Source organism: Cyclospora cayetanensis, unplaced genomic scaffold (genome assembly GCF_002999335.1).
Source record: "Cyclospora cayetanensis isolate NF1_C8 unplaced genomic scaffold, CcayRef3 CcayRef3_contig_160, whole genome shotgun sequence".
NCBI lineage: Eukaryota > Apicomplexa > Conoidasida > Eucoccidiorida > Eimeriidae > Cyclospora > Cyclospora cayetanensis.
The window spans coordinates 18,551-34,923 of record NW_020312104.1 but is presented as its reverse complement, the minus strand read 5'-3'; the positions used below and the strand labels follow the sequence as shown (position 1 = coordinate 34,923).

The window sequence follows — 16,373 nt, the reverse complement described above, 5'->3', positions numbered from 1 at the left end:
ATGTGGGAAGGCAACGGGTAGACCAGTGTTCCGTTGTATTACCAAACGACTCAGGAAAACAATATCATGCCAAGCGATTTCATCATCTGAGCCTTGTTGCAAATCCTGCAGAAGAGCCCAGTTGCCACATTCTTTGTCCATCTGCCTCGGGATGCTTGGCAGTCGTCGTTACCTGTGGTCTAGGCAGACGCCAGACCGCTCTAGAGATCCTTGAACTCCATCGTCATAATGATTATCCTAGGAAATCTGATTTTTTTATAGATGCAGCAAGACTGCTTGAAAGCCTCGCTGAGCCTTGGCCTAGCCGGAGCAAGGGATGAAACGGGCGCATTTGCTGAGTCTGTCGACAGCCACGTATATGCTCTTCGGACCCTTGACCCCCAGCAGTCGAATAACACGGTCCCTAGGGAGATGGGTCTAAATCATTTCAAGACCCAGCCAGTGTAGCACGAGTCTGGCCTTCATGTTTCTAATTTAGCCATTTGTACTCGATTTATTCCACCTGCCATTATGCATGCATAAATTGCGCGACCCCAGCTGGCGACAATTTAGGCACTACAGTGCAAATCCACTTGACAAGACGCATCCCACGCCGCCAGGACAGTGAGTGCTTCTCACTGTAATGTGTATCGCGTCCTGTCGCGAAAAAGCATGAGCAGGTGTTTTGCTCGATATGGAACTGCGCAGCGAGGTCGATATGTACAAACGACGGCTTTCCCGCTGTGTTGCGGATCACAGTAGGCCATAGTGCCAGTCCTTCACACTTTTGCCGTTCTTCTTTGGACGATATTAGCAGAGGAATGGGTACCAGATGCATAAAGGCTGATCAATTTTGATAACATTCGTGGGGCATCGCAGACAATAGCGATGCCGTAGCACAATAGTGGAAGGGTGGGTCGGCGCGCTCGCTACCACGTTGGCGATACCTGCTATATACGTCATCATAACATCGTTCTGCGAAAGGCGCTCAAGCGAGTGAGCAACTCAAAGGCTGTCAAAATGTTGAAAATTTTTTGTAAGCTACAATAAAGAGTGAGGATTATCTGAAGAGTAAAATTATTCCATGGAAATGGTCGTATTTTCACACCCTTTTGAATTGCACAGATCTGCTTTCCCCGCACTGAATACTGTTGCTTGGTTTGGGTGAGGCAAAGTCTGCTTAACGAGGATCGAGCTCACCGCTACATCACTAGCAACGCTTGTTGCTTCGAAGTGAAGTTAATCTTTAGAGTGCGCAAGTACGGGAAGAGTTTTATGACCGACAAGCGCCCTTGCTGCAGCGCGAGCCTTCTCTGTCCATGTCATAGCCTGCATTTTCTTTAGTAAACCATTCGAAGGCATAGAGATCTCAGCAAGTCCAGGACAGAGATTTCCGTAGTAAGATACGGGTCCGTAGTACGTCGTAACGTCGCTGCTAGTGCGCAACTCGAATTTGCCAATGTGAATGTAATCCCCGTTGTGTGCCTGTTACTAAATCGGATGGGGATTTGTAATAAGGCGCCTGTGAAGTCAAATGTAAAGTAGACTACTGATGCATGCACTCGGCCGTGCGATTCGCCGGTATTCGGCATTGGGAGTTTCCGCTTGTGAGGGGTGCTGCTTGGAGGCCTCGCTAGAACGCACACAAGCCACCTTTTGCCCTTCTGCGACACAAACACCGGGTCAAATCCAACATCGATATTCGATGCCTGCAATTCGACTTTCACAACAGGCAGTCCGCTTGCCACTCGGTCTCGTTTTCATGCTATGGGAATTTCCGGTGTAGTGGAATGTACCTTGATGTTGGCTCAGGAATAAGGTTATTGCAGTCCACTGGACGACACGCAGGTGATTTGGCTGCTGACAACTCTTCACTATATAGGATATCCGTGAATTTCCCCGTCATATATGTGTATTTCTGCTGTTCCTCGACTAGAAGTTCAGTTGCAAGCCCAGATACAGAACCACTTGATGGACTTTTAAGACAAGATGCGTGCTCAAAATCGTCCTTTCTTTTTACTTTGTCAAGCCACTTACGTGGAAACGTGTTCGTCACCATGTGATGCTGAATCTACCGCTCTCATCACGAATGAAAAGAGCGTTGCGAAGAAGACCAAAAAACGGTTTTTTCACGAGCTTTCTGAAAAGCTTAGCCTAACAGCGTGCAGCTGGGGCCACATGTGCGCCTTCCGTTGGCTCACTCATGGCAAACCTCGGATTCCATCAACTTGCCGAGGCAGAGCTCACAGTCACGGACATGCTGAAAGGATCCAGTTACATGACGAAGCAGCATGTAAATCTCGTTAGTATGCCAATCCTTGAAATCTGCCGTCTGTCGGCATAGCTGAGTCTTAGGGACTGCTCTAGTGGGACAACAAGCAGATTGCACTTCTGTGCCATTTTCTCGAAGAACAGATTCACCTTACATATTCTCAAGTAGCGCTAGCAATTCTTGGCCATAATTTTGAGCTTGCATGAACGCAGCACCTACATGTGGTTGCTCTTTAAAGGCGGCTCTGTTTTAGTTTACTGCGCTATAGCGTGCGTGGTGATTTCCGTTTTCCTGGTACACCTACATTGCTCGCCAAGTAGGCTGCTTCTGCTGCGGCCAGTCTTGAAGTTCTTTGGCTCGTGCGTGCGTTTGCAGTTCCAAAATATTTGACCTAATATCCCTCAGTAGAAAGAGGTGCGTTGTTGGCAGGCTGCCTCGGGCTGCCTGTGGGCGCGGGTTCCTAATGGCCTTCCAACCCTTTCTCGTTTGTCCTAGACTGTGGGCCAGAGCCGGTTGACACTGCTCCGACCTTCATCGGTTCTAACTATAGATTTGGCTCGTTCTTCCCATCCAAAGACTCATGAGATGTTCTTCTTTGCTCCTGAAACCTGAACTCTTCCATCGTTGAAGGATGTTCCACATGTTGGCTGTTTAATTGTTGAGTAGTAGGCCATCCTCCGACCACCTGACGTTGCGCTTCACCTAGATCACACACAAACTGGTGACAAAGGAGCTGGTCGTCTAGGTCGTGATTACTGCAAGCCGAAAATTTCCCGTTCTTGATATGCCGATATATTGATTAATTCCCCGAATAGCGATATCTCTGTTTTCCCAGATGTTGCTGCTGGAATGAAATCGACGTTACCCGAAGAGTCAGGGTGTGTATGAAAGCCAAAGCTGCATCAATCCTCGCAGGTAGAAGACTTCATCTGAATGAATATAGGGTCACGGTTGGACTGCTTCCCAGTTAAATAAAGACGCCGCAAGAAGTACTTGTTCCTTTTACTCCGGAGTGGGTAATAGACAGGTGACGCCATTGTTCTGTGGTCGGCACTACGTCTTCAACGCATCCATAAACATTGCATTGGCTGAAAATCATGCCTTCTGTCAGCTTGGAAGCTTCTGAGCTTTAAAGAGCTCGCTGGCCGGAATATCCAAGCTCAACAGGCTCGATATCACCCAATCCTTTGGTTGGTAGAGGGTGGTTTCTTAGCGACATTTGTCAAAGAGTCTCAGGTTATCGAACTACCAGATAGCTCGATCGATACCACACACTGTGGAAAGCCTGACACCCCACTGTATCCACAGCTATTGGCTGGTCAAAGAAGAGCTGCATCGAATTCTGCAGTGACACCAACTGAAGCGCTCTATCTGAGATCTCCGTAGGAGACATTGTGCAGTCAGATCGATGCAAGTTTCAGAAGATAATATCAGATGTCTATCAACAAAACCCTCTCCCTACCCTGTCCTTGCCCTTCAGAGGCACCAACATGAGGGAATAGGGATAGCTACGCTGCGTATAGCTGCGCCTTATTAACCCTCCAAGCATTCGCAGCTAGTTGCAGACACATCTGGACGCGGCCCACACGCAGAGCATCGATTCTTGCTGTGTTGAACTAGCATCTGACTGCAGTATAAAGAAATCGTACGGTCAAATTAAGTAGTCGATTCATTACTTATTCTTATTTGAATGTAACTAATGTAGTAGAAAGTGCATAAATGTAGCTTTGCCTGGCGTTCTGCTAGAAACCGAAAGCGTCATATCAGCATACGAGCCTCGACTGTAATAATTAGGTGTTTCGTCTAAGCATAGGCGAGCCTACAGTGACGATTATCAAGCAGTAATTCGAGCGTTACATTTACCAGTGTCAGCCCTTGCAGCTAGACCCATCCAGTTTTATGAGAACTGCTCTCCTGTTTACAACAAGGCCTACGCAATACAAGCCCAATTTCTCGCATTCATTACTGTACAAAGGTAAAGAGAAAATTGAGATCTCGTGTTCAAAGTGAGGGGCCCCTGTAATCTGATAGGGGCCCCCAGCAGAAGGGCCCCCAGGGCGGCCGCCCGCTCAGCACAATGTAGTGTGGCTACGTGTGCCGTGAGAGATTAGGGGCCGTGTTCTGAGGAGCGAGAGTTATCAAAAGCACATCTATTAATGGGTGTAGACTATTGCTTGTTGCTCTCAGTGCTGTTGCACAGCTGGAACCAGAGGAGCATCAGCAGAAACAGCGGCGGCTGCCTCGCGCTGCCTTTCGACACAGCATGGGCCCCCTGCGCCATATTTTTCCTTATTTTCCCATATACTCCTAAAATTATAACGAAAGGGTCTCAAGAGGCGGCCCCAAGATGTCGTCTGATGCACAGGTGGCGCCCAGCCGCATGTAAGCCGCGATATGATGCTCTCGGGCAGCTCGTAGCATGTGCAGAGGAACCGTATCGCTGTTGCTGAGGCTGTTGAATCGCTGTTGCCTTTGTTGCTGCTAACACAAGCGCCGCTTTTTGAGGCTGCTTCCATAAGCGCTGCGGTTGTGCCGGCCACCCGCTTGGGCTCTTGCTGATCGTGGTGTAACTGGAGTAGCCGCTTGTGTTGATCCTGCTGTATTCGTTGGTTTTTCTTCTGCTCTTGTACCCGACAAGACGGGTGGTGGCCCCGGTGCTGTGGGTGCTGTCATCTGAGGGGGCTATGTCGCTGCGTGTGGCCATGTTGGTGTTGTTCGCGGCTTAGGACTCTGCAGATAGCCAAGCAGAAGAAGAAGGGCGCAAATCAAGGCTACCAGCTCCTCAAGAAGAAGAGTGATGCTCTTTCTTCCAGATTCCGCGGCATGCTGAAAGAAATTGTGAAGGCAAGCGAGGGGAGGCCTCGTAGGATTGAGGGGCCTTGGTTGAGGCCATACGCATTAGGGTGCAAAATTGAAGCATTTGAGATAAAAGCATCGAAGATAAGCATCTCTTGATTTAAAGGCCTAGTGTTTACTGCTTGCTTCTGCGAGTGCGTCAGACCAAGTTATCCATCGGCGATACAATAAATGAGGCGCACTTCTCGATGGCCAAGGCCTCGTGGGCAGGGGGCGGCGACCTCCGGGATCAGCTCATGGAGGTGAGAGCAAGGAGCGTCCAACCAGCATCTGTTGTTTAACTTCGTGCCTCAAAGATAATGTACGCTAGACTTCTGCTCTCGTGCGAATCGTCATGGTTTACGCGTCTCCTGGACGTAGGACTGCAGAACAAGGTTTCAGTGCGTCAGACCTAGGGTGTGGGGTTTGATGTGCTCCGTATGCAGCGCATTAAGCGGCCCGCGGTGTCTGTGACTGCCGCGTATGATAATGTAGCGGGGGTTCGACTGCCGGTCTTTCAGATCTCCACTGACCCCACCGTGGACAGTAAGAGTTTGGGATTGTAACTTCAAGAGCTTGGGTGTTCTGCAGCAACACAGCTTGAGGGTTTCTTTTACAGCGCACCATTTCGCTTTTGTTGTGAAGGGGCTTAGAGCTTACGCTGGACTGCGAGGGGGCGATGGCTAGAGCCTCTTTTGAGGATGCAAGGTGTTTCGGTGTGCAGTCCTGAAGAATATCAACCTCTCGGCGGGGGGGCATGTCATTCTGGCAGCAAGAGACAAATATCAAGAGGCTCTCTCAGAGCTCGTCAAACTGGCTTCACTTCAGGTATGCAGAACGTCTCAGCCTCAGTAGATGGAAACTGAATAATCGCGAGATCTGCTGGGGGCACACATACTAGGCTTGCGGGACACTTGGGCGCGCGATTGGATGTAAGGGCTCGAATTTCGCGTTCAAGGGATTGTGCTTCTGCAGACGGCCTTTTTTACTCTAGACGAGGAGATTAAGATGACCAACAGACGCGTTAATGCCCTTAACAACGTACGCCTTTCTCTGAACTGGATTCCGGGAGCTCGAGGGATAGGGGAGGGGGCGGGGCACAAGGCCGGTAATCTGCACTCAGCGACCACATGAGGTGGTGCACTCTGTGGGGTGCTGCCAGAGCCACCAAATTTTGTTGTAAGGCCATCGGGGATGGCTGGAGGGTCGAAGGCGCGTATATACTTATTGCATCAGAGCATACGATTTAGGGCTATGAATTTTGTTCAGGTGGTGCTTCCCAAGCTAGACCGCAATATCAACTACATTACAAAGGAGCTTGACGAGATGGAAAGAGAAGAGTTCTTTAGGTAATTTATTTCGGGGGCTTGAATCCAATACCTAAAGCCGAGGCTTGCCGCCTTATCCCGCGCACTAGAGAGAGCCTATGCGGGGCATTCAAGGTGTACGGCTTTCCTTTACGGGACCACGGTACTGAGGCCCCAAGAAGATGTCTCTTGCTTACAGACTTAAGAAGATTCAAGAGAAGAAGAGGCTTGCGAAGGAGGCAGAGCAGAAGGCTCTTGAGGCGGCCGGCCAGGCTATTCGTCAGTCTGAGGGGCATGATATGGGGGATTGGGAAGGGGGGGCAGTAAAGGAAAAGGTGGCAGCAAATCTGTAGCTCAAACACTGCAACTCGCTTTTTATGCATGCCACTCTCCTCACCTATCCCTCTTACTGTGCTGCTACTTCGCTGCCTGTATATGTTGCGGCCCACCGGCCACCCGTGCCCGTGTTGACTCTTATTTTTCCCTGTTTCCGACTGAGGTACTGCCTGCTCATGGGTGGTTGTGGGCTTCTTTCTGCAAGTCTCCTCTGTTGGATCACATTACATAGTCCGTTACCCTCCCTTGCCAGCTCCATGTGTCGCAGTGCTCCCGCGCGCACTCTGTGTCTGCATGCGGCGGGCGGACGGCTCTTTGAAACACTTTCTCTGTTGAACTTCCTCTTGCTGCTGCTCCATATGCCTCGTGACAAAGCTTTCCTTCGTTTTCATGTCCCACCCACATTCTTTTCCCCGCCTTTCTCTTTTGCTTTGATTTCTTCCAAATCATGTTTCCTATGAAAGGCTTTGCTCTGGATTTTCTGGTGTACACTTGCGTCTGTGCCTCTAATCTACTGCATCTTTTTGCATATTCCTGTTCTTGGATTGGCGTTCGTTTCGCTCCTTCGTATGCTCTTACAACCCCTCTTCCTTTCCCTTTATACATTCTTTGTTGTCTGTGGGACGTGGGTTTGACTGCCTCATCATTAGCATGTATGCCAGCTTTGCTGGTGGCAGGCTTACATGCAACGGCAGCAAATATTATTTGTGCGCAGGAACACAAGCAGAGTCAGGCCCGAATATGCTAGTAGACGATGATGACGATCTCGTATTTTAAGTTATGGAGGAACAGCGTAGCCCCCAGCGGCTGCACTTTCTCTGCATTTAACAGGGCTTCGCTGGTTTCTGGGAAATGCCCATGAAGGCCTTTTTCTAAAAGGGCTCAATTTATTGGTGCAGCTGCGTCAGTTCCTTCCGAATGTACAAATGGGCTGCCTTCGTGGTTGCTTTGTACATGTAGCAACTTCCACTGCTGCTGGGAAGACACTGCGTTGGCTGCTGGCGCTTGGCCGAATTCCTATCAGTTTATGCAGCCGAATCCAAATGCGAAGCAGCTTGGAAACTGTTGGAGATGTGCCAGAACAGTTGCTTATACAGCTGGTTAGAGACAATTGCTGATTTTTCTCCAGATGAAGAGGTATACTGCAGGAGCTCTGTTGGCTAGACAGAGCATATGAACTTGAGAAGCCGTTTGATTGGCTGCGCCATTTCAGAGTGTGGTTACGAAACCCGCTCTGCAGCGGTGGGTGCAGCTGGCAGTCGTCCGTTTGCTCTGGGCGGCCTCTGTGTGGGTGCGGTATGGCTAGCTGCGGTTTTTTCTTTCCCTCTTGGTTGTCTCTGCTCTGCTAGACCGAAACAGGCGAAACATATTGTTTATCAGTGGGTACACACTCCCTACTCTCGCGTCTGCCCTAGCTTTCCTCGGGAATGGGGTTTGATGCCACGGGTGTGCTACCTGGGTATTCTGTCGCCCCCTTCTCAGAGTCTGCAGTAGCCTGCCCCCTACTGTCTCCTCTAACATGAGCTTTTGTGAAGGCATGGCACAAGTGGGGCCCTTGTAAGCCCTGCTGGGTTTAGTAGAAGCAGTCGCATTAGCGTTAAAGGCGTAAAACCAGGAGCTACTCCTTACCTCTCTTGCCTTCCGTGGAGGCCCACAACATCTGGCCGAAAATGTCTGTTAAAGCGTGAGAAGGGGTAGAAAAGGGATGAAACTTAGTTTGCACATTAAGCTAAAAGATGTTGATCAATAGTTAACTCTTGATAGCAAAATGCCAAAAGAAAGCAACGGAGAAAGGAGCTGCCGCGCATTTTGGAATATTGTTACCCGTCAACGAGAGTCTCAGAAGCTGGGGGTGGATAGGGTTGTACGGGTTAGATAGACGGACTTGTGAGGCCGCAGGCCAAGACTTCTATCCTGAGACGCGGTGCGGCAGCCAGGCAAGATTTAGACTGCAGCGTTATTCCTAGGACAACTGCATCGGGCTCAGAATATCTGTCAAGTTGAATCCGTTGATGGTGTGATTCACTGCTGATCCTTTGGGGGAAGCGGGGTAACGGGAGGGCCATGAAGTCGCACACTCAAAAACTCTTTACAACGCTACGCAGGTCTCAACTCACGCCAACAGCTAACTAATGTTCCGCCACGAACCTGAAGGAGGGCCAAGAAATTCCGAGAGACCCATCTACCAATTTGATACCGTTTTGTTTCTAATAAGCGGAAATGCTGAGAGTGCTACCTGTTATGCCTTTTAAAAAGTCATATGAGCTGGCACGAAAATCCCGTTTGGAGCCTTGAGCAATACTTTTTCGCCAGTCTAGGGAGGCTCTGTGAAGGGAGACGGCTGAACTCTCTGCAGTGGCTACCTCGATGTACATCATAAACATCGCCTGCTCACGAGTGTACTTGCTGTGCACGACCAACCTAGAGTGAGGGACTAAGCAATATGCTAGGTATTATGAAGCAATAAGGAATTGACGAATCGGTGTATCACTTCTTTTATTTTTGTTGCAGAAAAGGACTAATGCTAGACTGTGAGAATGACTAATGTGCACCTGAGCTCTAGATGCAACTATGAGGGGATACTTGAAGGGCTCCGAGGGTGGGCTAACGCTCACCCCATCTGGGCCTTTTCCCTTAAGTCTTGCTCCCGTGGCGTAAGGAGGGCAAGCAGAACGATGAGGCAACTTTCGAAGAAACATAACTTGGCAATAGGTATAGTCTGGGGATTAAGGCTCTTTTCCGGAGACGCTAGAAGGGATGATACTGATATGTTAGCATCCGGCAAGTATAACTCATTGCCTACCAGGTGCTGTAAAGGCGCTACCTCGTACTCCCACGTGTTGTGGCCAGGAGTACAGCTCCTGCTTTGTGTCAGACGAAAAGGCACGAGTACGACAATGTGCATATCAAGTTTCCCCGTATTTTCTGAAGTTAGCTCAATCTGCCTGCAAACGAGTCGTCAAGCACTGAAATGCTGAAGTGGATATTTTTAGTGCAACATGTAGTAGGTGAGCCTTGGGGTGTCTAATGCAAAATACGAACGCAGCAGCACGCCTGTGGGGGAGGTCGGTAGGCAGGAAGCCCTGTGGAAGGAGGCGACGCCTTACTCGCCAATCAGAGGAGATATTTACGCGAGAGGAAGTATCCGAGAAACGAGGCGCAAAGCGCAGCGTAGCTCCACAAAGAAGCCGAGGCGCTTGCATACCTTTGTAGAGAGGCCAACGGATCCAGAGAAAGAAGATGTGACCCAAATGAAGACAGAAGGAAGAAAATAGAACGTGCAAGCTTTGTGCAGTGCGCATCAAGCAGCAGGTGAATTCAGAAATGGTCAGGAGTCAGACAACCCCGCCGTACAAACAGAAATAGTTATCATAGTGCAGCAGGAGAGGAAAGCGTGGAGAAGGCAGCAGGAAACGGGACGCACTGCTCTCACCCCTGTTGCCTTTTCCCCTGTGTTCATCAGAGAACCGGCACAGCGTACTGTACAGCACAGGCACACGCGGCATTGTGGGAGTTTCAGCTAGCCTTTCAAGCTTATGGGCTGGCAAACCGTATTCAGAGTGTTAAAATGAGCATGTTAATCATTATACTTCTTAGAACGAGAGGAATTGTGGCAGGAGTTGCAACAGCAGCAATGTTCCTTCAAGGCGTCCAGCGGTCGGCGGACGAGGCCAGCTGGGTGTAGTTGCTGCTGCCGACGCTCTTGTTGCTGCTCCCTTTGAACGCCTTCTTTTTCCAAGTCATGTGCTGAAATATTATAACTCAGCAAAAAATAAGTCCTCTCTGGGAACCGAGGCCTTACGAATCCAGCAGTTGTCGATGCACACAAGACAGATGCGTGGTCCCCCCGTTGAGGCCGCCGCCCTTGGGAAGAGACACTTGTGTTTGCAGTGTTGCCGGTGCACGAACATCTCCCTTCCAGCGTTAAAAGCCTTTAGAAGCGCATTCTGGGGGCTGTGGAGCAGCAGAACAGCCACGGGGGTTGGTCATTCATTCCAACTACCGAAGATTAGCTTCGAAGCCCTGGTTGAACTTTAGGGCCCTCCAACCTTCTTCAGGCAGGGCAAGCCGTTTCTGTGACTCCAAAGAACCAAAGGCCGCTGATTCGAGGCTCTGAATGCGCCCGTCTCGGTGTTGCGCATTGCTTCCGCGCGCTCACGACCAAGGGCCGCTCATCCTGCGGGAGTGGCAGCGTCTGCAGCCAGAGTAGCGGCGGTCACAGCAGTCTGATGTATAAGGGTTTGTTCTCTCACCGACCTTCCTTAGGGCGTGCAGAAAATCCAGACCGATGGCTCCCGCTGTAGTAGGGCTGCAGCGGCCCCTGTCGGTGACTTCAGCTGAGACGGGCGTCTCCCTTCCAGCTCCGAGTACATCGAGCGGCAAAGGAGCAGTAGCGGCAGCACCAGCAGCGCCAGCAGCGGCAAAGGCAGCATGGTCAATCGCGGGCGTGGTGCCCCAAGCCTCACCGGGAGCAGCCACAGCAGGTGACGGGGTCCCTGCAAGCGTAGCAGACGCCGCAGAGCAAAGGCAAAAGCGCTCATCAGGCACCCGATGTCTGCCGCTACCCCTTGGCTATCGGCTAAGCCTCCCAGAGAAGCTCCCGAATGCCGTTCCTCTGCGTCGCCAGGGCTCTGCCAGCGTTTTCCAGGGGTATCGGAGGCAGCACCTGCTGGGCACCGGCACGTACGCAGAGGTGTGGTGTGTGCAGCAGGAGGGAACCGGGCTGCTCTACGCTGCGAAGCTTCTGCAACCCAACAAATTTTCAGTAGACACGGCTCCGAGAGTCTGTCAAATGTTCGAAAAGGAGATCGTGAACTTGGCCCTCTGCCAATGCCCCGGGGTGGTAACGCTTTTTGAGGTGGTAGAAGGCGCGGAAGGCTGGCTTCTGGTGTTGGAGCTTGTGAACGGGGGAACTGTCTGGGCTGAAGACGTTTGTAGCAATGAAAGCGAGGCCTTTTGCCTCTTTATGCAGCTGCTACAGGCCATTTTGCACATTCAGGCGTGCAAGGTCATCCACAGAGACCTCAAGCCCACCAACATGCTCCTCACAAAATCAAAGCGCGTTCTTATTGCGGACTTTGGGTGGTCCGAGGCTGAAGAGGCCTGCAACACACATTCACTGGAGTGGCCCGGGTAAGCACAGAGCCGTTGCGCGAGAAGACTCACACAAGGGGGGTTTGTGGCAGCGGGTAGGAGGACACTTGTGTAGAAGGGCGGATAGAAACTCTTAGGGCATTTGTGGCCTCGTAGATAAGAGAAAGATGGGCAGAGAAGATCTAGCAAAGTAAAGTTACTCATGGACCAGGCCGAAGGTATGGGGAAAGATAGAGGGCGGGGGACCATGGGGGAGAGATACCAAGAGAACTACAGGGTAGTTAGTCCCTTAGCGCATGTAGGGAAACCCGGATGTATTAGGTGCCTCCGTGCAGAGACAGAGAGGGCATTCACTATGAGCTTGAACTGCAGCTTCACACGACAAAAAAAAAGATCTTCCCCCTTCCGTCGGGAGCCACAGGATGAACTGGGCCCATATGATTTTGACTATTTATGTTCGCATGTCGTCTGGTGTTTTTAGGACTTTGGAAATAAACCCTCCCGAAGTATTGACGTTTCAGGGCCCGTGGACAGTGAAGATAGACAACTATGCGCTGGGAATGACACTGTTGCTGTTTGCCTCGGGGCGGTTCATCTGCAGGCAGAAGAACTTGCCTCTGGCCGATGCCGCACCTTTGGTTATGGAGGATGTACAGCGTCTACGGAGGGCCCCTCCCCCGCGACTTTTTAAGGCTTCGTATGAGGCCTGGGAGGTCTTTGTGGGCCTGACATCCTCTTCACCAGTGCGACGTTGGTCCCTAGAAGATGTGTTGGAGCATCCCTGGTTTTCGCGCCAGTTACTCCAGCTTGGTCCTCCATCATTTTCTTTGCTGTGGCACCCGAAGGTCAAAGGTCTCATGGCAGAGTTATACGCAGCCAAGCGGATCGTTGCCTCCCACAGTGCTCCGCAGTGTATTCATGCAAATGCCGTGGCATACGTCAGGCAGCAGCGTAGGGCTCGCAGGAAACAGCAGCTGCACCATCAGCAGCAGCTGTTAAGACATCAGCAGAGGATTCAGCAGCAGCAGCAAGCTCTACAACAGTATGCACACCGCACTCAGGGACAGTGCACGAGCGAAGCAGCGGCGGTATTAGCGACGGCCAGTGCATCCGTACCTGCATCTGAAGCGACACCCTTGGAGCTCAAGCAGCCAGAGGCGGAGGCAGGAGCGCCAAGGAATGCTGCGACGGCAGTCCCAGTTGCACCGCCGCCCACAGTGATGGTAGCTCAAACCACAGGCCAGCCAACTGGGGCCCCCCAGAAAGCCAATCTGGGTGCCCCACACATTCTGAGACGAGGACTCTCAGAGGTCAGCGATTGTTCAACTGCAGAATCTGTAGGGTTCAATGCATTGATGCTCTTAGGGCAGCGCCAGCAGCAGCAGCAACAGCGGCAACAGCAGCAGCAAATGCAGTCTAATCGGGAGATTGCACAAGTGCAGCATGGCCTCACCATGCAGCAGCACCAGCAGCAACATTGGGGGGCTCAAGGAGAGGCTTCAAGAGCACACATGGGATTTGCGCAGCTTCCACCTGCCTCAGCTGCGTTTCTTGTAGGGCCCTTCATCCACGGGAATCTGGCGCCCTTGCAGCAGCATGAACAGCAAAGTAGGCAATATGACCTTATGATCAAGCAGCAACTGCTGCAGCAGCAGGTACTCTTAGGGCGGCAGAATCAAGCGGTGTCTAGGCAGAGCCCCAGCCGCTGCCGGCCATCTCGTGGCGCTTTTGTAAATGAATTTCAGGGGAGAGCCACAGAAGTGCCATTTGTGAGTGCCGTAGGAGCGCAGCATCTGCAACAGCCCCTAACCGATGCTGATGCTTCAACTGGGCCGCCTCAGAGCTCGCGAGGGTCTCTTCACGCCACGGAACACCTGTTGGAAAAGCAACAAGGCCAGAAGTACCTAGTGACGCGGCAAACAGCTCAACAGCTACCTTGTAGAGTCTCCTCGCCCAGAGATGTACGCCTTCACTCTCAGGATTGCTCTACTATTTTGGAGCTGCAACAAGCCAGGCAGCAGCAGCCCAGAGTCCCATGGCTTGTTTTGGGGAAAGGCGACGACAGTTCCTCGGTGGAGCAAAAACCTAAGCAGGACAACACAAGTCCTAAAAGGATTGCGAAAACCGAAAGCTTCGATAAAGCAAGTATGGCAGCAGAAGAAGCGACTGCCTTAGGAACAAAGCCAAGGGATGCGCGTGATACAACCGCAGTAACAGGAGCTCCAGAACACTCCTCAGTGGCTGCTTGTGCTCGTTGGATTCGTTCGGGCTTGGGTGCTGTCGCTGCCTTAGCAACTCCCCGCTTAGTTCAGCGGCTTCCAGAGAGTCAGCCACGTCAGCAGTATAACCATCGGCAACACCAGGAGGACAAGGCCCACCAGCCGCAGCATTGCGTGGTAGAGTCTAGAGGCTACTGGAGAGAAAGTGACTCTACTAGGACACTCGAGGCAACATGGCAGAGAGCCATCAATGTAGCAGCTGCACTGCTGATGAGTCTAAACAATCAAGGAAAGAGGATGGCTTCGCATGCACCCCGCAGTTTAGGAGATGGCAGCAACACGACAGCGATGGGGCTGGGCCGCACATGGGGGAGGCGTTGCGTCCGAGTAGGTCTTAGGCCGTCTGCTGCACATACGAAGGCTCCGCTTACAGGAGGGGAAGTCACAGCATCAGGCCCAAAGGGACTCGTAGTTGGCGGTAGGCCTCAAGTCGCTCGCAGTATCTCCTCTATTGAGAGTCCTGGAGATCTGAGAGCTCTAGAAAGACTTGCCCCCCAGAAATGTGAGGCCCTGATAACTATGCCCACCGGTAAGGATGGATGCCCGGATGCCCCTCGCAACAGCAGTCCTAACAGTAGCACCAAAAAGTCTAATTGCGAAAAATCCGCGAGTGCGAGCAGCCCTAACCGCAGCAGTAGTTACAACTCCGAGGAAACTTCCACATCAGACTGCAACACACCCAGGACGGATCATTTGGCTTCTCCTGCTTGCCAAGGTGGCAACGAAAAACAGCTTAAGAATGTGCAACAACACCATCAGCCTCTTAAGTTGTCTCCCACGGTGCCCCTGCTGCCACTCGGAGATCTTCCCTTGTGCAGTTATACCTCTACTGGAAGTGTCACGGACAGGGGACGCACCGGTGTTGGTGCTATTTGCATGGAGCGGCACGAAGATGGAATACAGACCACCTTCCAGAGGTCCTCTCGGACAGAATCCCATGTGGAAGCCCCGTGCGCACAAAACATTAGGGGCCACATCAGTAGTACGCCACCTCCAGCACAGATTGTGAGCAACTGCAGCGCCAACGGCAGCTGTTGCGTCACCAACAGCATGCAATTGAGCCTGCAAAATAAAGTTCAAGGTGAAGAGGTTTTCTGCACTCCCCGTGTTCCCAAATGGGATTATGCGCGCGGGACGCACAGTGCCGCACGGTCAATCCCGGGGCTTCCCGGTGGCGTCGACGGGCAAGCCACAGCTGCTGAAGCCCCTTGGCAGCAGCTTTCGAACGGCTTCCTTAGTGAAGCCCTCTTAATAGCTCAGCAGCAGCAGCTGGAAAGACAGCAGAGGGAACTGCTGCAACAGCACAGAGAGCTACAGCTGCAACAACTCGAGATCGAATGCAAACGTAGAGAACGAGAAAAACAGCAGAAAGAACTGCAGGCACTGCAGGCCCAACTGTACCAAAAGCGTGCCATGCGTCTCGTGCAACAGCAGCAACAGCAGCAGGTTGAGCATCCACCTTGTCACATTCAAAGATCTCTGAGCGTAAAGCAAGCAGACGAGTTCGAGAAGCTACCAGATTTTATGGATCCTGTCAGCGGCAGGAGTATTCCTCTGAGGCCACTGAACACATCAGAGGCCCAAGAGAGCATTGAAGGGACTTTGCACCCTGCAGTAGAGGCCAATTCCTTGGTTGAAGCAAAGTCTAATGGCTCCTCAACCGTGAGCAATACAGAGGCCTCACGTGTGCCGCAAAAGCAAGGGATAAGTGTTCCCCGCCTTCGCATTGCCCACGCAGTGGCACCAAACCTCTTGGCGGGTATTGTCCCAGCAATAGCAAGACAAGACACTGGCCGGTGCCGATCCTTCCAAACAGTACACCCAACGGGCTTTGCTGCTGCCGCACCTGCAGACCCGGTGTCCTCTTCAGGATGCAATGTGACCTCTAGTGCAGCAGAAATGACAGGCGCGGTAATGGGCAGCCCTCGGGACACCCAGTCTTCCTTCTCAGGAGACGAACCGATGAGGCAGCACACGGATCCGTCAGTACCAGCAGCAGCGACAGCGGCAGTCTCCTTTTTACAAAACCTTGTCACTAACCCGCTACAGCGGTTACAGCAACTGCAGCACCAGACAGACCGCCAGACGCACCAAAAAAGCGCAGCGGTGGCGGCAGCAGCAAAGATTGCCAATTGCTTGATCTCAGAACAGCCGCTCACCAAGTCTCACACACAGCAGCGGTCAGGAGAAAATCTTCAGCAGCAAAAATCCTAGAGGGCCCAGCAGGGTCACCATTGTACTAACTGTTAAGCTCGGCTCATTGGGCTGAAC

General features: G+C 51.8%; 2 protein-coding genes across 2 annotated transcripts; both read left to right on the top strand.

Moving 5' to 3' along the window:
- The first annotated feature begins 4,598 nt into the window (after positions 1-4,598).
- Positions 4,599-7,506, top strand: LOC34621529 (V-type proton ATPase subunit D). Its single transcript, XM_026337047.1, has 9 exons — positions 4,599-4,633; positions 4,978-5,100; positions 5,250-5,349; positions 5,533-5,632; positions 5,811-5,914; positions 6,062-6,127; positions 6,356-6,435; positions 6,593-6,672; positions 7,445-7,506. The coding sequence occupies exons 1-9, from the start codon at positions 4,599-4,601 to the stop codon at positions 7,504-7,506; spliced, it is 750 nt and encodes a 249-aa protein (XP_026192832.1).
- A 3,057-nt stretch (positions 7,507-10,563) lies between these two features.
- On the top strand, positions 10,564-16,316 carry LOC34621527 (serine/threonine-protein kinase par-1). Its single transcript, XM_026337037.1, has 7 exons — positions 10,564-10,755; positions 10,996-11,056; positions 11,205-11,862; positions 12,305-12,379; positions 12,790-12,814; positions 12,885-13,232; positions 13,626-16,316. The coding sequence occupies exons 1-7, from the start codon at positions 10,564-10,566 to the stop codon at positions 16,314-16,316; spliced, it is 4,050 nt and encodes a 1,349-aa protein (XP_026192822.1).
- The last annotated feature ends 57 nt before the right edge of the window (positions 16,317-16,373 follow it).